At 36.0% G+C, this 21,428-nt stretch overlaps 1 protein-coding gene across 2 annotated transcripts; it reads right to left on the minus strand.

Annotated features, from left to right (window-relative positions):
- Positions 1–4,453: 4,453 nt before the first annotated feature.
- On the minus strand, positions 4,454–20,870 carry LOC120327272 (uncharacterized). 2 transcript variants are annotated; one of them, XM_039393726.2, is made up of 5 exons: positions 20,765–20,863; positions 6,940–7,082; positions 5,493–5,594; positions 5,013–5,273; positions 4,454–4,603 (listed from the first exon to the last, which is right to left on the minus strand). In XM_039393726.2, exons 2-5 carry the CDS (start codon positions 7,037–7,039, stop codon positions 4,530–4,532), a joined length of 537 nt encoding a protein of 178 aa, XP_039249660.2. In that variant the 5' UTR covers positions 7,040–7,082; positions 20,765–20,863; the 3' UTR covers positions 4,454–4,529. The 2 variants fall into 2 exon arrangements, with proteins under 2 accessions (XP_039249660.2, XP_039249663.2); XM_039393729.2 differs by lacking the exon at positions 5,493–5,594 and having other exon boundaries at positions 20,765–20,870.
- Between the last annotated feature and the right edge of the window lie 558 nt (positions 20,871–21,428).

Raw genomic sequence — 21,428 nt, forward strand, 5'->3', positions numbered from 1 at the left:
TAAGTCAATTTCACTGCGTTACGGTACCTGTATGGCAACTTACCAGTACCGACCTACAGTAGCTGTAGTACTGAGCAAGACAATCGATCGCGAAACCGCTTGAAATAAGTGTAAAACAGTGTTCCCATGAGTAAAAATAAATACCGCGAAATTTTGTATGAAATATCATATCTCATAGGATTCATATAAAATTTAAGAATAAACAAAAGTAATAGCCTTCTAGCGAAAAAATTAATCTTTAACCACTAAAAATTTCAAAGCAATTGGTCCAGTATTCGAAGAGAAAAGCGACTTTTTAAAAACGTGTCAAAGAACAAGAACAACAACAAGAACAACAACAACATAATATTGAAACGATCGTTATGTCCACTACGTGTCCAATAATCAACTGTTACTTATTATCAAACCCGATTTGAGCGACAAGCCGAATTATAAAATAGTTAACTTTGCTTATGTCTATTGGCAACATTGTAAATTTGTTTCTCACTCTGACTTATAACGACTACCAACTAAGGTTTGGTTTGTTAGAAGTTCTTGCATTAGGCTTGCTCTGTTTGTGCTTAGGTGTTCAGTATAATCTGTATTGATATTTTTTATGGTTCCGATAAAGCGAAAGTTTCTGCAATAAAACATTCTCAATTGGGGATCCTTCTGACAGTTTGATCTGAAATAGCCTAATACAAATGTGAGTACAACAAATAAAAACAATTATTTACGCTAAAATGTCGCACTTTTCAAAAAGCCTGTCAAATTGTCAATAAATTTGACCAGTCAGTACCACTCAGAATGCTGTTCATGTCTCGTGATAGGTGGGACAAGCTCTGGCGGTTGTTTCGTAGAAATTGATAGCTTCGCGAACAATTATACTCGTGGAAATTTTATCCGGTGTATAGCGTCGCTTCTTATTGTTCAATACAATGGAAACAGACGTAATACGCTCATCGCCTGTTTAGGTTAGGGTATTCTTATTTATCCAAGACAGGGCTGAATTTATCTCCAGACAAAGCAGACTGACATCTAGAGGGCTCGACATTCAATTATGACCTAATATTCGTTCTAAGACGTTTTTAAATTGTAATGGCTTGTTCCAGAATACATCCGGTATTGAAATGCCATAAAACTGAAACAGGGAGTCCTCGACTTACGACGTTGTTCTGTTCTCGAGACGCGGTGTAACTCGAATTTCAGTGCAAGTCGGAACATTATACTGTACAGTGGTACAGTGCATGAATTACTCTATACATATTGTACTGTATTGTAAAGTATGGTACTGTAATAAAATGTACAAATAATGCAAAAAGGACTTGATTAAAAAGACAGAAAACAATTATATATCACATGAATAAAAGCAAATACTGCACAGTGTTATCTTTTATATTTTTCATAGAATGCGTTCGTAACCTCGAAACAGCGTAAGTCGCGACCGTCGTAACCCGAAGACTCCCTGTATTTGTTTAATTTTTTATTCAGTTTTTATTTATCAGTATCAGTGTTTTTCGCCTGATGCTGCCACAACAAACGCAGATTTTAATGTTTGAGCTAAAAATGGCTCAACGATTTTGTAGAGATTGCGATTAAATTTAGTTTTAGCACGAGGCTTATTGTTTTCCACTTTTGCTTTTGAAACAATGTAAATATTGCTCATAAAATGTAACTTTTTACGTGACGCATACATGGCCCGCCGGTCTAGGTGGGCAAAATTTTTGGCCCTTGGTCCGGAAACCTTGCCCTCCCCTTTTTAGACCCACAAAAACTGTAAGAAATACTTTCATTTTATCCCATTGAAAATTTAAAAAGCGATTCATTCGTCCAGTAGAATAAAAAATGTTTCTTGAGAGTTAAACCAATTTTAGAAGCTCAATTTTACAAGCCGATAAATAGACACAAGTATGATCTTTAACACTTCACTTTAACACTTGTATTGTTTATTTAAAAAATTATAATAACATCCGAAGCAGTGATACCCTATAAGTATGAACGCCTTCCAAAATTTCAAACGAGCACCTATATTTGAGGTGCCACCACATTTCAATTCTTAACCTAATATATATAATTGTATTTCGATATCCAAGAAGTGATTTATATATAAATGCAGATGGTCAGAATACGCAACACAGTTCCCTAGGCAATTGTACTAATCGAGTCGAGTTTCGAATGTAGAAGTTTAGTTTTCAAATTAATAATGAAATTCGCAAAGCCAAAAAATAGAAGAGTTGACATGGCTTTGAGCCATCTTCGACGTTGTGAGCAGGGCGGGCATGTTTGCATTTAACGCATTTCGAGCAAAATGGAAGAACGACGGGGACGTTCCCTATCTACTGGGCTGGTTTTAACCCTTTCATAGTTTAAAATGCGCATTATCGACACTCGGTTTATTTTACTGTACATCAACTCGCCGACATAATTTGCAAAATTGATTGAATATCAAGACATAGAATTTATGGTTGCCAGATATTCACCGTAAAGTAGCAGCGAATTTCGGTTGGGCATCGATCTATTTTTACGCTTGTAATGCGATATATTTTAAATCCTGTCTATTGTTTATGGCATGTACGCCAATTACATTGAATGGTCAAATTTGAAAATAATAAAACATAGTTTAATAATCGTGTTCTGCAGAACTGGTCAAGCTATGGACCTTTCCCCGAGCATCGACTTCCCTGTTTACTTCGTGACATTAGCCAATTAGCAAGATGCAAAAAGTGACGTAACAATGCTCCCTTTTCGCATCCGCTCAGACACTTTTCTCACTCAGACAGATGTTCAAGCGTAGTCGTAAACATTACCTCGTTTTCGCGTTTTTGAACTCTATTCGTTAGTTTTCAGTTGTGTTTCGGAAACTTAAAAATATAAATCAGATAAGTCAATGATCACTCTATCTTCCTATGAGTTTCAATTTAATTTCAGTAATAAAAATTAGTGTAGAAATAGCTGTGATAGACTAGGCTAAAAAATTTTACCGGTGCCAGATTGTTGTATGCGATAAATAATAATGATGTTTTGAAACACATACCCCATTTTACAGGCGCCAACTCGCAGAAGCACTCGTAAAATAAGCCCCGAAAATTTTGCAATGGTAAAGTATAAAAATATTCATTAGGGGTTCAAACGTCGGGGGAAGGTCCATGGACTGTTGCTACATGAGAACGATTATACGTCGGGTATTTGCGCATGTATAAAACGCACAGGGTAGGTGAACGCAAGATGAGATGAAGTTGCGCTGTAGCAGCCGTGGGATACGGGACTGTGCTGTATGTTCTGGACCTACACTTAGAAAATTGGTCAAACTTCATTTCCAATAATGCTTGTTCTGGAATTGGAATAACTGCTATTAGGAACATAATGGTACCGAAGAAGGTTAGTGGTTTTAGTATAAAATACGAATGTGAAACTCATTGGCGAACCGTCGGATCAGTCTAAAAAAAGTTGTTTCTCGAGAGCGGCCTAACATTAAACAACGGTGATGATAAAAAAAAACAATATTGCATTGTTATGGCTTCCTTTCATCCTAAATCTCTGTAAACCTCGGTCGTTTGCTTTCGTCTGTAATTGAAATGCCTCGTAATTGCAATATTTATATGCAAGAATTGCTGGTACCAGCGTGTATTTCCGTGTGTGTTTTACTTCGGGGCTTGAATATTCGTCAATCGTCATTGCCCTTATTTTGCCTATAAAACTTCAAAATGGGAATTCTAACAGCGGCAATACTGCGGCATAACCTTCCACAGATCCGATAAATAAAGTTGCATTCCAATTAGGCATCGGAATGGTCAATGCGTCTATAAACACGATGCCATCTGTGAGGAAGCGTTTTTGTTGCAATCGAGCCCTATTTCAAGTAGTTTAACTGCAAGTTTGTAAATCACTGTGGGAAATTTATATGCTCGTTCTGTTATCTCCAATCTGAGCTACCTAACACATGCGCAACCATTCCTACAAAAAACAAGTCTATCGGAAAGTTTTTGCCTGTAATAGAATTTGTATATAAAGGTCCTCTAGGTATTTCCCTTTTGTTTTAAATCTTACGGGTTCAAGTATAATAGTTCTTGCCTTTTGTCACGGAAGAGTGTTACTTTGAAAAAATAAATTCAGATAGATATACAATATATATAGTTTATTTTCAAACACACGCACAAATCTTGAATCATAAAAACTGAAGAGGTTCAAATCAATCGGCAATTAGTGAAAATACCCGACTAAACAGGCCGCTGTGGTAATAATGTCGTGAACAACTGATTTTTTTATGGTAGATTTTGGGTATAATATATAGAACTTTGTTAAGTGGTCTGTCATATTTGGAAATTTGAGGAAGGTTTTTTGCGAAGGCACAAATAAAACTCATCATAAACCGCTAAATGTATGATATATACTGGTTGACCCATATGAGGGAGGCGGATTGATGGGAGGGGACACCACGAAACCTAAGAGGGGGCCAATGTGATATTAGTAGACAATTGATTAAAAAATTTTGTTAAAAAAATATTTTTTCGGAAATTTGTATTTCTCCTATTGCCCAGCTCAGTCGCATTTTATTTCTTGCTTGACGGAGGTCCGTCCTCATCACTAGAGTCGTCGCGTCCTCTTTTCCTTTTAGATGCGTTGACTGTAATAAATTTCGATATTATAACGAAGTTAATCATATCAACTCGTATGCATTCAAGTTATACTCAACATTTAGAAATCTCGAATTCTATTTAAACCCAGATTTTTATTAACGCATAAGCGATTCTTGTTTAAAAATGGGGCTGAAATCGTCATTGGAACAGGCGACTACAAATGCCAAATATGGACAGATTATAGTTTATGAAAGCTTATTGTTTTTATAAAGGTTTGTTCAAAGCATAACGCCAAATCTAATGTTAAGGTATGACTGATACGTCGAGGGCTGTATATGGGTTATTCCCGCAACTGAGGTGTCAGTGGATAGTGTTCGAGACTACTTAATCACTAAGTCACACCAAGTACGTCGTGTATTATTTATTCTGTGTTTTTGAATAAACACAAGTACAAACCGTTGGTCGTAGACGCGTTTTGAGTTTGATGGAATGTCCCGCCGAATGACATATTTCCAGCGGAGAAGTTGCCCGTGTTGTTTTGTTGGTTTTTGATATTTGTTTGCTTCCCGATGTTTGTTTGCTTTCCGATGTTTTTTTGCTTCCCTATATTTGTTTGCTTCCCGATGTTTGTTTGCCTCCCGATGTTTGTTTTCTTCCCGATGTTTGTTTGCTTCCCGATATTTGTTTGCTTCCCGATGTTTATTTGCCTGTTGATATCTGTAAAGCGATACAAAGTGGTTAGTTGGGGCGATGTACCACATTTGTTGCTTAATTAAGATTCCCACCCATATCAATAATCACGGGATAAAATTAACTATTGCGTGAAGAAAATAAAATTCTGTATATATATACGAGCTAAGTAACCAAGGTTGGATTAAGAAATAACTAATCAATTAATTGTACAACTAATTTATTAATTGTTACTTGTAATTATACCTGAACTGGGTGTATTATCAGAAGCTTGCCCTTCAGATGGATTTTTGGGCCGGTTTGGTCTTCTTCCATCTCGAGTCTGGTGAGAACTCGAATGTTGATTTTCTGTATTTTTTTTAGAAAAGTATATTGTCTAGGTCTCTAGGAGACAAAAAATACATGGTCTGCAGGGAAGGACTTATTAAGAAAAGATGTAGCGTTTTTGGAAAGGAATAGGAGTGTGAAAAAGGTTTTTGGGGCGTTTCGTTATGTAGTTTTTCGCAATGCGCAATTTTAAAATTGCCATAAAATATACGACACCATATAGTGCCCAAACGGGGCATAGCATTTGAAAGCAATGCGCGGTTATTTCAAAACAGGGCAGACCTTATTAAAATGTATAATAGTTAATATTTTCATACCAGTCAGGGTGGTCTAAACCGCGGGCCGCATGCGGCCCGCACAACAATTTTAGCGTGCACTAAATCAATAGCAGACCATTTTTGAGTAATTTTAAACTATTCCAACTGGAAATAGTCCTTTTCCTACTCCCGATGTCGGGATTCATGTTTGTTAAAATCACGGAATTTCAATGTTGTATGTATAAACGTCAAGAAGGTGCCAATATAGAAATGATGCCCCGATATTGGTACAAGGAGACTGTATTGTCTTGTGAAGACAGAACCAAGCCGATGAAATGGGTCGCCCTTTTTATCCAAACTTCGTACCTTAAGCTCGCGTCAAGTAACTCCTCATTTGGAGAGACGTTTTGTGCCTTTATTTTAGTAAAAACACTGCTCTCTTTTTAAGCGTTGGCCATGTGACAACAGTGAGAAACCGCGCAGTGACAAGTAATATTTGTCACGAAAGAATATAATTTGAAGCGAAATTACAAAACCAAGCACGAGAAAAGATACGGAAAATACCACGGTTTTTCCTCGGAAAGCAATTTTAAAATAACTAAAAGCTTTATATATCTTCTCAAACAATAATTTGAATGACTCTCTCATTTCTAAATATATGTAAAATGGTTAAACTCGCGATGTATTGTTCAATTTTGGGCTCTCTCCGACTGCGTCCCGCGAGACATCGTCAAAAGTTTTTGCGGCCCGCCAACCTCGCGATCTTGGACCACCTTGTCATACCTAATTCAGAAGTAACAGACTTTCGTAGAAGAGGGGGCACTTTTCAATACTAAAATAAATGACAAAAAAATAGTACAGACCTTTAAAAGTCTCTGAAAGGCCATAATCGCTAAGGTAAAGCTAGTATTCTAATATTGAAGACCGGATTTTATAATTATTCATTATTCAAAACAAAGCCATTTAAAAGTAACAGGGTCTGCTGGGAAGAACTTCTTCTTAGAAACAACAATCCTTTTTTAAAAATTCATAGCTTTTTTGGAAAGAGCAAAGTCTACAGTCGCTAAGCTAAAGTTCCAGTATTGAAAACGGGTTTTATATAATTATACCTGCATTTGGCGAAGATGAATTTTCCGAATCGCTTGAACTCTCTCCGCCTGGATTCGAAGTCGAAACATGATTATTCCTTGTCGGTTTTTCAGAAGGCATGCTTAGTATTTTATAAAACCAATGTTACGTTGATGAATTTGTACTGAAAAACAAGTAACTGATTCACGGGACTTCCATCTTCCTGAAATCGGAGTTTTACTACCTTACTTGATGTAAACCAAACAAGTTGGATAAATTGGAGGCTGTGAGCTTATGCATCGATATCTAACGAAAAGTTGACGCGACATGTCGGTGATTGTCGCGTGACCACGTTTGAATTTGAGGGGTTTGAGGATTAAGTGACACTCCAGTCAAAAGTTAGGCTATTTTGTTGTTTTATTGGAATCTATATATTGATTTCATCGTTGTCGTTTTCAATTGAAGAAGATTATACACAGACAAGATTTTACTAGTTTCAATTAGACTAGTTTCCAAGCCTCGGCCCGCGTAATTATTCAATAGGGCCGAACTTATTAGAAATAGTTTGACATTCTATATTTATACTTTTTGCGTTTTGAATACCGCCAACTGTTACGTCTTTGCCACGGTTTAAGCACGCGTATATTTGTAACAATTTTATTATAACGGTATCTTAATTATACGTACCGGCATCTTCCCCTTCCGGGCGTTCCCATCTCCCGGCCCGCGAATATCTTCCCGCTTCTAATTTTGGATCCCGGTCAATCAACTTCAGGAACTAAGGAATTAAAGAATTGAGTGCAGACCGATAAGGTACCTCAGCCTCGGCACGCAACGAGCGTTAAAGGGAAAACTAGATAGCGATCGGAGACCACACCGACTTATCGATCTAGCGGCGTGTATCTTTTGCTCTGACTCAATAGCGACACCGCGTGTCCCATCACTAATTAAATAATAACTCGCTAATTATACGACATAATTCATCCAAAACCTCGCTTTAGTAAGATATAGCGTAACATACGAAAGTGTCAAACAGACAAATACCTATCAACATACTTACCGATCGAGATCGATAAGTAACAACTACCTACGCTATACACGATGGAAGTGTGATACCTTTTATGAATTTCGAAGGACGAAATTAAACATTAGAAAATAGGGTTGGGCTGATACCCAATATCAAAATGTCGTAAAACTTTGGAAAGTAAAAAAAAAATTTTGTTCCCGAATTAGAATCTTAATAACTATAAAACTAACCACTTTCCAAGCAGATATTTTTCACGTTTTTGGACACGTAGTGGACATAACGATCGTTTCAATATTATGTTGTTCTTGTTCTTTGACACGTTTTTAAAAAGTCGCTTTTCTCTTCGAATACTGGACCAATTGCTTTGAAATTTTCAGTGGTTAAAGATAAAAATTTTCTCCAGAAGGCTATTACTTTTTTTTTCGCTATGACGTCATCAAAATTATGTGACTCTACGTGTCCATATATTTGAGCATAGCTCTCTTGTTTTTCTATATAGATAAAACCCACTTCAACACGAGGAACGAAGCATTTTTCACGTAATGCCAACATCGTATTTGAATAATCAACTTTTACTTCTTATCAAACCCGATTTGAGCGACAAGCCGAATTATAAAATAGTTACCTTCGCTTATGTCTATAGGCAAAATTGTGAATTTGTTCCTCACTCTAACTTATAATGACTACCAACTGATATTTGGTTTGTTAAAAGTTCCTGAATTAAGCTTGCTCTGTTTGTGCTTATGTATTCAGTATAATCTGCAATGATGTTTTTTATGATTTCGATAAAGTTTCTGCAATAAAACATTCTCAATCGCGGATCTTCCTGACAGTTTGATCTGAAATAGTCTAATACAAATGTAAGTGCAATAAATAGAAACAACCTATTTACGCTAAAATGTCGCACTATTCGAAAAGCCTGTCATATTGTCAATAAATTTGACCATTTGCTGCGAGGTACCACTCGGAATGCTGTTCATGTCTCGTGATAATAGGACAACCTCTGGCGGTTGTTTCGTAGAAATTGATAGCTTCGCGAACAATTATACTCGTGGAAATTTTATCCGATGTATAGCGTCGCTTCTTATTGTTCAATACAATGGATACAGACGTAATACGCTCATCGCCTGTTTAGAATAGGATATGCTCATTTATCCAAGACAGGGCTGAATTTATCTCCAGAGGAAATCATCTTACTGAAAAATTCATTCGTTCTCATGAGACAATATTCGTTTTTAACGTTTTTGTTTACATTATGAACATATCTGGCACAATATCTTCTATACTTTCTGCATGAAGTAGGACTCTTTGATTTGCGCTGGTCACATCGCCAAATGTAGTGTTTATTTATAATGCATAAATAAAGCAAGCACGCAAAATTATACAAATTAACTGAAAAGTCTATTAGAGTAGATCCAGCGAGAGACATGTTAGCGAGGCCAGCTTCACTATTCGAATGTCCTTCAAGAATGTCCGCAACGCAACGTGCTTGACAATGACGTCATAGCTCTCGATTAGCATATAGCGGTAATTCACCAACACAACATTTCCCTCTTTCTCAATCAAGAACATAGTCATTCAAATAAGTTGTTCGTCGTCTACTGCGTTGAGGTCTTGTACGAACAGGAGATCGTCGAATTCCTTCTAGAACCGATTCTTCTACATTCTGAAACATCTTTTCAGGTTCGCATTCATCGCAGTCTCCTCTGTTCTTAATATTCTTCAGGTTCGATAGAACACAGCTGGAGGCATTCCAAATTGTTCCATCTTCTAATTTAAAAGTGTCTCCTTTTCTGCTCATGACACGTAAAGGATCGTATGCAAGACGAGATTTCAATTTGTGAGATCGACTAGGTCTACGGACACGAACATAGTCACCTGGTTGTATAAGGGATTTTCGTGAATTATATCTGCGATCATAATAATTCTTAGTTTTCATTTGCTTTCGCAATACCCTTTTACTCAAATCATCAATCTCCCTTTCTTCTCGTGGTTTCAAAAAATCAATTGGAAGCATCAACTTTCTCCCAATCATAAGTTCGGCTGGAGACAAATTTTTTAAAGAATGAGGCAAGGATCTATAATTAATTAAAATACTTCGTATAGCTTCGTTGAACGTCTTCCCATCTGCAATTTGTGTTTTCAAACTTCTTTTAATACACCTGTTAAAACGTTACCTACATCGCGAAGATAGTTTTCAAATTCGTATGATGTCATTTGTGGCCCATTATCAGTGATTTAAAACTCTCGGATATCCCCATCTGGAAAACAAATCTTTTAAAATGTTTATCAAGGATTGAGTAGTCACTGTATCAGTAGCTGCAATTTCAGGCCATTTTGAGTACAAGTCGTATACCACAAATAAAATTTATATCCCTGCGGAGCTATTTGAATTTCGCCAAAAATATCTAATTCTATCTCTTGCCAAGGACCATCAGTATGGTGGCCCATCGTTGTCACGCGTAAAATTGAAAAAAAAAAATGAAAAAAAAAAAAAAAAAAAAATTAAAAATAAAAACGAAAATAAAATAAAACAAAATAAAAAATGCAAAAAAAAAAAAATTGGAAAAAAAAAAAAAAACTCGAATAAAAAGAAAATAAAAAGGTTGACAACGATGGTCCGCCTCGTGGCCCATCGTTGTCACGCGTTTTTAATTTGAGAAAATTTGCTGCTGCTTGGTACCAACGTTGTCAGGCATAATCCTACGCGCACAAATGTGCTTCCTGGGTTTCTAACTCACCACTGATTTTCTTGAGCAATATCCAATAAATTAAATATAAAAATGTTTTATAAATTTTCCATATTACAAGTTCAACCAGAAGTAATGTATTTATAACAATGTTAGAAGAATATAGAATTGAATACGAAAATTCGGAAAATTTGTTTTTACGTGTAGAAGGTAATTGAATTAGAGAATGCTGCTAAACTGCTCAGTTGTCCGGACACTCGTGCAATGCCGGTACCGTCTGACCAAAGGGGTTATAGTCGCTTTGCGTCTGACCGTAACGATACCCATGCAATCACTCATGAAACGAATGGGAGATACGGATAGTCTTGTAGAATATAGTGAATCGAGGAATGGATCATTGGTCTGGATCGGCATGTTATGGCTGTACGGTATGGGGCAGGCGCAGAGAGTGTTTCAGTAGTCTATATTCTACTAGACTATCCGTACCTCCCATTCGTTTCACCGATACGGTCAAGCGCAAAGCGACTATAACACCTTTGGTCAGACGTTACCGGCATCGCACGTGTGTCCGGACAACCTAGCAGTTAAGCAGCATTCTCCAATTCAATTACCTTCTACACGTAAAAACAAATTTTCCGAATTTTCGTATCCAATTCTATTTTCTCTTATCATTATTATAAATATATTACTTGTAATTGAACTTGTAGCATGGAGAATTTATAAAACATTTTCATATTGAATATTGCTCAAGGAAATTCGAAGTGAGTTAGAACCCCAGGGAACACCGTTTGTGCGCGTAGGATTTTTCCTGACAACGTTGGTCCCAAGCAGCAGCAAATTTTCTCAAAATAAAAACGCGTGACAACGATGGGCCACGAGGCGGACCATCGTTGTCAACCTTTTTATTTTATTTTTATTCAAATTTTTTTTTATTTTTTTTATTTTCTTTTTTTTTACTTTTTTTTTATTTCGTTTTTATTTTTTCATTTTTATTTTTTTTTCATTTTATTTTTACTTTTTTATGTTTTTTCACCGATATTTTTCTTTATTTTACTTTTATTTTCAAATTTTTTTTCAATTTTACACGTGACAACGATGGGCCACCATACATCAGGAAATTACAAAGGTTTAAACCAGGGGTGGCCAACCTTTCACATACCATGCGCCACGTTTTAAACATAATGTTTCAGATGCGCCGTAAATCTTTTGTATTCCCACGCCTAATGTCCGCTTCTTGTTGAAATTATATAAATTTATAATACACACACGTATATGTATAGTTAACTCAAAGAAAATTCTCGTATCTACGCAAAAATTCGAGCAATTTACGATAAACAGATTACGATTGATTACGAAACAGGGAACCATTGTGACGCCATGCTTCAAGTAAAAACTACAGCCTTCGTTAAAGTAGGAGTAATACGCATTCTGCCTTATGAGCATTAGGCAATAAAGCTGTTTTTAACAACGAAGAGAAAAAAGTACGATTAAGAAGCTGTTTGGCCCAGCGTCGCGTGATTTTACTCCAGGCTTCTTCGCAAGCGATTTTACGCTTTGCTTTCGTTGACAACGGTCATTTGAAGTTTGGATGAAAAAGATGGTATTTAGGGGTCATTTTCAGCATGTTGTGGGTTGATTTATAATAAATTTTTTAGGCTTGGGCAATTCAACTGGTTGTTCAATGATTATTGGGAGGTATTTGGGAAGTCTGGGCAATGGAAAATCCATGTTTCAAGCTGATAAATGACGATTTTCTATTTTTCCAGAAGTTCTAAATTTTTTACTTCAGTAGGGAAAAAATAGTAAATTTTACTAATTTTTGCTAAAAGTCTAGAATGAATGTCATAAAGTCCGTCCAAAAGCTAACGTCGATAATCGCCTGTTGTTTCTAATTCCAACAAGCCGTAAATGGGCGACGTGGAGTAAGGAGAATAGATTTTGGGTACAATCAAAAGTCACCATGTAAATCGCAAAAAAACGGCTTGGCGTGGAGAAGCCAAGTGCAATTAACAATTTTGGCATGGAAGGGTTAAAGATGCAATGCGCCACCTCTAATCATGCAATGCGCCACGTTTGGCGCATGCGCCATAGGTTGGCCACCCCTGGTTTAAACGGAGGTTTGAAAAATTCTACCGATTTTTCTGATAACAAACAAGATTCACAATTTTTCACATATTCTTCGATATTTTTGTCAATACCACGCCACCAAACAATACCTGAATGACCATCATGTGCCATATTCAAAACTGAACTTTTTAATGATTCTGGTATTGCTGCTCTAGTACCTCTTGAAATACAATATTCATTCCAGGTTGATAATTTGCTACGAACATTACGAATTTTCAAAAAATCTTCACTCACATTTATAGGCCAGCCTTCGCGTATAAATCTGCGTAATTCAACAAAATGTTCATCAATTTCTGTTTCTTCTTTCAATTTGTCTGCATTAACCAAGGAACTTAATGATACTTGTAAGACGTCAAGTTCATCTTCTTCGATCGACTCTTTAGGATCATTTTGTACAAATCTGCTCAACATATCTGCAACTTGGTTATTCTTTCCGGAAATATATTTTACATCAAAGTTATATTGTAATAATCGGTCTGCCCATCTATGTAAACGTAATGGTTTATGTCCTAAACCAGTCGTTTGCATTAGCGTAGTTAGTGACGTATGATCAGTTCTCAGGGTAAATTTACGACCATATAGATATACATGCCAGTGTTCAACAGAAAAGATACATGCTAATGCTTCGCGTTCACCTGTTGAGTATTTTCGTTCAGTCGCTGACAAAGTTCTCAAAGCAAAGGCTACTGGTTTCTCTCGGCCACCTTTCGGTACAACTTGTGATAAAATTGCTCCAAGAGCTACGCTTGAGGCATCAACAGAAACAAATGTTTGGGCATCTGGATGAAAATATGACAAAGTTAGTGCGCTTACCAATCTTCGTTTTAGTTCATCAAAACTCTTCTGTTCATTGAACGTCCATTTAGATTCTGCATCAGATCTCAATAGCTTTCTTAGTGGCTCTGTAATATCTGCATAGTTAGGCCCAAATTTTAAATAAAAATTTGCACTTCCAAGAAATGAAGCAACCTCTTTAGTAGATTTAGGAATCGGTAAATTCAAAATTGCCTTCACATTGGATATTAACGGTTTTACTCCATCACCACTAATTTTATGTCCCATGAATTCAATTTCATTCTGACGAAAAGAACATTTACTCAGATTTAAAGCTACATTACAATTTTGTAAATTCTGCAATACTTTGTTAAGAATACGATCATGCTCAGTCATGTCTTTTCCATGAATAGCTATGTCGTCCAAAATGTTAATACAATTAGGAATATTTGTTAAAATGTCTGAAATTACCTTTTGACAACATCCTGGTGCTGAGGCTAGTCCATAAGGAACTCTTCGATACTGAAATAAACCTTCATGCGTTATAAAAGTAGTTAAATGCCTACTACCTTCTTCCAGCGGTTCCAGCTGTATTTGCAAGTAACATCTGCGAAGATCCAACTTCGATAAACTCTTGGACTCATTGAATTCCGCGCATAAGTCTTCAATTGTGGGTGTAGGGCAGGGGTGGCCAACCTATGGCGCATGCGCCAAACGTGGCGTATTGTATGGTTAGAGGTGGCGCATTGCATCTTTAACTCTTTTCATGCCAAAATTGTTAATTGTACTTGGCTTCTCCACGCCAAGCCGTTTTTTTGCGATTTACATGGTGACTTTTGATTGTACCTAAAATCTATTCTCCTTACTCCACGTCGCCCACTTACGGCTTGTTGGAATTAGAAACAACAGGCTATTATCGACGTTAGCTTTTGGACGGACTTTATGACATTCATTCTAGACTTTTAGCAAAAATTAGTGAAATTTACTATTTTATCCCTACTGAAGTAAAAAGTTCAGAACTTCTGGAAAAATAGAAAATCGTCATTTATCAGCTTGAAACATGGATTTTCCATTGCCCAGACTTCCCAAATATCTCCCAATAACCATTGACCAACCAGTTGAATTGCCCAAGCCTAAAAAATTTATTATAAATCAACACACAACATGCTGAAAATCACCCCTAAATACCACATTTTTCATCCAAACTTCAAATGACCGTTGTCAACAAAAGCGAAGCGTAAAATTGCTTGCTGTGACGCAAGTACTAATCTCGAAGAAGCCTGGAGTAAAATCACGCGACGCTAGGCCAAACAGCTGATTAGCAAAGGCTAATTAGAATCGAGGGTAGAGTAGATTAGATATTGATACTAAACGCCTGTTGTCACAATATTACGCCTAACTTTACTTCCTAATCGTACCTTTTTCTCTTTGTTGTTAAAAACAGCTTTATTAAGTTCTGGCAATCGTTACCCCGTGAAAATTTTCCAGAACTGAGAAAATTTGCCCAGGGTTTTATATGTCGTTTCGGAACGACATATAGATGTGAACAAACATTTTCTGCCATGAAACTAATTAAAAGCAAAGCGAGGTCAAGACTTACAGATTTAAATTTGAAGAATGCACTGCTCCTCTCAGTAAGAACATTAACTCCAAGAATAAAAAAAACTGGCGAAAGTAAAACAGCAGCAAAAGTCTCATAAAGGCCGTACTTAAACAAAATTGATCAGTTTTGTTTATTATACTTCCTTGCTCAATTTCTATTCATGTGAAGTTGTAAATTGTAAAAACTACATATACGTGTGTATATATGTGTGTGTATTATAAATTTATATAATTTCAACAAGAAGCGGACATTAGGCGTGGGAATACAAGAGATTTACGGCGCATCTGAAACATTATGTTTAAAACGTGGCGCATGGTATGTGAAAGGTTGGCCACCCCTGGTGTAGGGTAACGGTCAGGAATAATCGCTCGGTTAACCCCACTCAGGTCAACGCACAGACGTATTTCTCCAGTTTTACGTCTAGCTACAACAATATTAGAAACCCGTTTTGACTCGAATTCAAGATTAGTCTCATTTCTCACCATATCTAGCAACTGTAATTGATGTATATACTTTTCTTACAAATTTGATTCATTTTTTCACCACGTGATACTTAATAGTCGGTGATTGTTGTTTTTCCCTTTAAATTTTTGTTTGATGATGGTTAAAATTTTCAGTCGTTTTCTGGATTGCGAGACTTACTGTAGAAATATGCACTTCTCGGGGACTGAATTTTAAAATGATATGTACTGACTCCTTAGACTTCTATCAGTGCTACTCATACTTTAAGCGGAAGGGTTTGGGATCTATAGTTAAAAATGCTTGGAAAGAGTTTTCTTTGCCCGTTACATCATGAACTTCCATTTACAGTAAAATCCATTCTGATAATTTTGAACTGTCGGCATCGTTTTCGTATCGTGCTCGACATCGTTTTAATTGCACCCCTGTCGGTTGATCAATGTACTAACATCAATGTAATAACATTAAACTAAATAGCGATCGAAGACCGCCGACTTAACGATCTTCCGAATGTTCAATATTTTACTCGACAAGTGTCCACAATATCAACAACAATGCTATCATTCGTCCCACAAAGTTGAAGCGGCGTGTAACCAAAATAAACGTTCCACATCGCAGACAGGGCACGATGTCGCCAACCACGATCGGTGCTACCGTTTCATGCGGTAAGCGTATTAGCTTGGGAGCCTGCTTTTGGGCGTCTCGTATTCCTAGGTACATACTCATAAATACAACTATATGTTCTGGTTTAATAAGGCAGTTATATCACCACTATTACAAGGCTTTATAAAATCATCCATTGCTAGATAGGGAGCCAAATATAGTTAGGGAAGAATTTTTCCAGCTCGGCATTGCCCACTCAACTTTTGTAGTTTCACAAAAATTTAATATTCATTTATTTCTCCGAATAATATCTAAACAACTGAACTTTGTTTTTCTGTCCAACAAACATTTCGAACAAATAAAAATTTATCTGTATTTCTATATTTGAGTGAAGTTGTTACTTATCGATTTTAATCGGTCGACTCTAAATTATTATGTTGTTTCATTCTAATCGGATTTAGCTTAACAACAATTGGTAATTTACCAAAATGTCTCAAATTATATATTTACATTTGGTTACAATTGTGTAATTGCGTGCCTCACTGTAAAAAATATTCGGCTGTTTTACTTGTGTAGACCAGTGATATATGTATATGCCTTGATATTCTTAATATCTTGTTTCAATTGCATGTCTTATAAGCGACTGAGCAAGCATGGTTCATAGATAAAGCAGCATTTCAGAATGTAATCAACAATGGATCATACTTGATCATGTTGGGAATTGAGAACTGAACACAATTACTTGCAAATTTTGATTAATTTGTTTAATCTTTTAAAATTGAACTCGCTCCATAATTTTACGGTCTGATCTGTTCATGTATTTTACAATTTTTGACTAAGATTTTAATTTTTCCTTATTTTCCGTGAAATTGTATCACAAACCGTTAGAAAACACTTTATCCTTAGAGTGCTTTACTTTTCAGTTTTTAGCAACTGAACTGAGTAATACGAGCCGAACATGACGCGTGATTATAGAATTCTATTTGTATATTTGTAATCTGTCCAAACCTGGTAAAAATATCGTATGTATGTTCACTAACCCCGAGTGGTGAGGCATCAGCTTAAGGTTATTGTTATCGAAAAGTCTCTTGTTCCTTTTTAATAATTCGAAATTGTACTTATTTACTTATCGAATTTGATCGGTAAGTATGTTGATAGGTATTTGTCTGTCTGTTAGATACACGCGATATCTCACGAAAGCAAGGTTGAATCTGCTTCAAGTTTTGCATGTACATTCATCATATCTCGGACCAGAAGCCTATTGATTTTGGGTGAATTATGTCATATAATTAGCGAGTTAATAATTAATTAGTGATGAGACGCGCGGTCGCACTATTGAGTCAGAGCGAAAGATACAAGTCGCTAGATCGATAGGTCGGCGGTCTCAGATCGCTATCTCGTTTACTTACTGTTCTATTTTGGTTTATGAGAACACTTTCATATGTGAAAGGTTTCTAAAAAGCTATTACTTCCATATTTTTCGGCGTCCCACGGGGAACGAAATTCCACCCGACCTGTTCCTGTTTTTTCAAATTGTACGAACACTATTCATATGACATATGGCAACACTTTTATATTGAGAAGTTGTTATACTTTTATAAGTTTTTCGGGGTCAAATATTTCACCCCAAAATTCTTTGTTTAATTTTAATTCGTGGGAAACACCTGTATATGGCACATTCGACCTTTGTATCCATATATTTGAGCATTGCTCCCTTGTTAAGGATTGTGGAACTATATTTTTGTAACAGATTTACTCAATGAAGTAAACTTGGTTTTGTGAATATTGCATATATTTCTAATTGAGTAAATTGATTTTATTTTTATTGTATTTCATCCCCATTTGATTATTTTCGTGATTCGAGTGATTTAGTTTTGTTTGTGCATGCAATGAACTTGAAGTTTTTCAAATTTTTCCACAGGATTCCCACAGGAAGCAATTTTCTCTCCAAATTTCATTGTTTTATTTGAGTAATGGGAACACTTTTATATGACATATGGGAACACATTTATATTAAGGAAGTCTGATACTTTAATATTATTTTTAAGTCCTTCGGGGCATATTCTTTCCAAAATTTTACTGTCTTATTTTATGGGAACACTGAAATACGGAAAAATTTCAAAAAAAAATGTTTTTTTAATTTCTTTAGATAAATTTATAGCCCTTCAAATGCTAAATATTCCATCCTTGGGAACGCTTTCATACAGCATGTAGGAACACTTTTATATGAAATAAGGTTATAATTTTTATTTCGGTAGACTTCCCAGTCTGTCATTTCACTCAAAATTTGAGTGTATTATTGTAATTAAAGGAAACACTTTCATACGATAAAAGATATTTCTTTTATCCCTTGTTTTCAAATATTTGCTTTCAATGGCGCATGGGAACACCTTTATATTGGAGATTCATCTAAAAAGCTATTACTTATATTTTTTTCTCTTTTCTTGTCCCATGGCCTAGACTAGAGAATTTACTTTACTGTTTTACTTTAATCCATGGTAACACTTTTTGTGCCATATGGGAGATGCATCAAGATGACAATTACAATAAAGTGAACTTCGTTTCGTGAATATTTCTGATCGAGTAAATTGAGTTTATTTTCATTGTATTTTATCCCCATTTGGTTATTTTCGTGATTCCAGTGATTTACTTTTGTTTTTGCATTTAATTAACTTTAGTCTTTTGAGTTTTTCGTGAGTCCTACTGGGAGCAATATTCCCTCCAAATATTTTTGTTTCAATAGTGGGAACACTTTTATATGACACTTTCATACTAAGAAAGTCTAATACTTTAATATTTATCGTGTCATTCTGGACTAAATATTTTCCCAAAACTTTTCATTTTTTTCATGGGAACACTTTTATCTGACATATAAGAACACTAAGTTCCAAGAAAAATGTTACGTTAGTTTTTTTGAATTTCTTTCGATAAATATAAGCCTGATATCCCAACTCCAAATTTTACCGTTTTATTTCAATTTGGGAACACTTTTATATGCCATATGGATATTACATTATTTTCCATATTATACCTATACCTATAGCAGACATGGGAAAACCACGGTCCGAGGGCGAAATCTGCCCCGTTGGGTAGTCCCAACTGGCCCGCCTGTTGCTGCCACCAGACTAAAGCCAAATTTTGATGTTAAGCTAAAAATAGCTCAAGGAATTTGTTGAGATTGGGATTATACATCTTAGCATCGCTAAAATAGTTTGAAGCTCATGATTGAGAATAAGCAGCAAACGTATCCGGGATACGGACCTCAGACTATCGGCTGTGGTCCACCACGTACGTGGCTTTCCTTTTTCCTATAATAAATATTAAAATTGTATCTGCAGATAATCTTAGGCCAATCGTTATGAAATACTTTGTAGCACAAACTGAACTATCTACGACGGCGGTAATGCGCCCTTGATATTTATCTAGTAAGGGATTTTATTGCGGAAAATGCCAAGTTAACATTTTAATACAAACTTCCGATTAGTCAGACTCAGTTGTTGGTAAATTTTGCACCGCTTTCATTATCTTTGGTTAGAGTTTGGCAGATCATTAGCTAATTGCGCTCAGAATTTTGGTGCGCGGATCTTTTTTACAAGGCAATCGCCAAGAAACACCCCCCACCAACGCTAAAATTAGTAATTATCCAGTTCGCGTTATGAATGCGCTGAAAATTTAAATTTAGGTACCGATAGGCCAGGACACACCTCAGAAATAAAAAAATACCTTACCTGACTTTCTTCGAGCTGGCAATGAAGATTGGTAATATATGCAATGAAACAAAATACCCTTCAATATCCATGAAACAACAGGGTAAAATGCGCGTCATCGACACTCCGTTTACTGTACAGCAACTCGCTGTCATACATTACAAAATCGCAAGACATCAAATTTATGGTTACCAGGTATTCACAGTGAAGTAGCAGCAAATTTCATACATTCGTAATGTGATTTGTGAAATATGTTTATATTTTCAAACTTACCTACTGTTTTTGGTAAATATGTCAAAATATTAAAAAATGAAATAAATAAAAAAAAAATGGTTTAATATCCTGAAGGAATCAATGCATGCTGATAGATGCGCCCCATTTATTCTAAACAACAACAGCAAGTTGAAGTAAATGCCACAAAAAGTCGAATATAATTCGGGCGCAAATACTTGGGTACAAACATACAATTTGCGTTATAATTCCTGCAGGAGGATTCGTGAGCAGTAACCACTGATGTACGATATCTGATAATTCAATTATGAGCGCAGGTATCTACTGCACTCAAACCAAAGATAATGAAAGCGGTGCGATAGTAAACAAACAAAATGAATTTGCGTCCAACCAATCGGTACTGTATACCGAGTGTTTGTATATATATATGTTATATATTCTACATTGGTTTCATTATTCGTGCTTGCTTTTGTTCTTTATGGACGTTGTTTAGAATAAAAGCGGCGCATCTATTTGTATGCCTTAAATCTTATTTTAGATTTTGCCTTATTATTCCCAACCGAGCCGATGTTACTATAGTAGACTACTGGAAAATTCGGGTACCGGTAAGGCAGGACACACATCAGAAATTTGAAAACACCTTACCTGCCTTTCTTCGAGCTGGCAATGAAGATCTGTAATATATCCGGGGCAATCAAACGAATCATTCTGGCCAGTATCCAAATCATAATTTAAAACGCAGATTATCAACACTCTCTGTGTCTCTGCCAGACTTGACAATATCGATTGCATGGAATTTGTGGTTGCCAGGTATATTCACCATGGGGTAGAAGCGAATTTATATTTTTATTATTGTAATGCGATTTGGTAAAATATGTTTATATTTGAAACACAACTAATGTTCCAATAACAATACATAGCAAAGCTTCAAAAAATCGTATATCAGAAACGATCTTTTTATCACTAATCACTAGGATTGCAACGTACTTTCTAGATTATTCGTAGATCAGCTGTAATTGTGACACAACAATACATTGGTTATTGCATAATAATGTTCAATGCTATGAATGCCGTCTTGATATTTTCGATCCGAAAACCTATTGCGAGGCGGTCTGGTAGTTTGTTGGGACGGATTGATGAGCGAAATGTGGTTTTACGGAAATGGACGGTGGTTGGCACATTGTGCTCAAGTCTAGGAATACGCTTGTCGACACACCTCTGATTACCCTGCGCTAGTTCATATCCTATGGAGGTACTTCGTAGTATGTGTACCAGGTTAGGGTTAGGCTTTAGGATTTAATTTCAATTT

This window comes from Styela clava, chromosome 4 (assembly GCF_964204865.1).
Source record: "Styela clava chromosome 4, kaStyClav1.hap1.2, whole genome shotgun sequence".
Lineage (NCBI taxonomy): Eukaryota > Metazoa > Chordata > Ascidiacea > Stolidobranchia > Styelidae > Styela > Styela clava.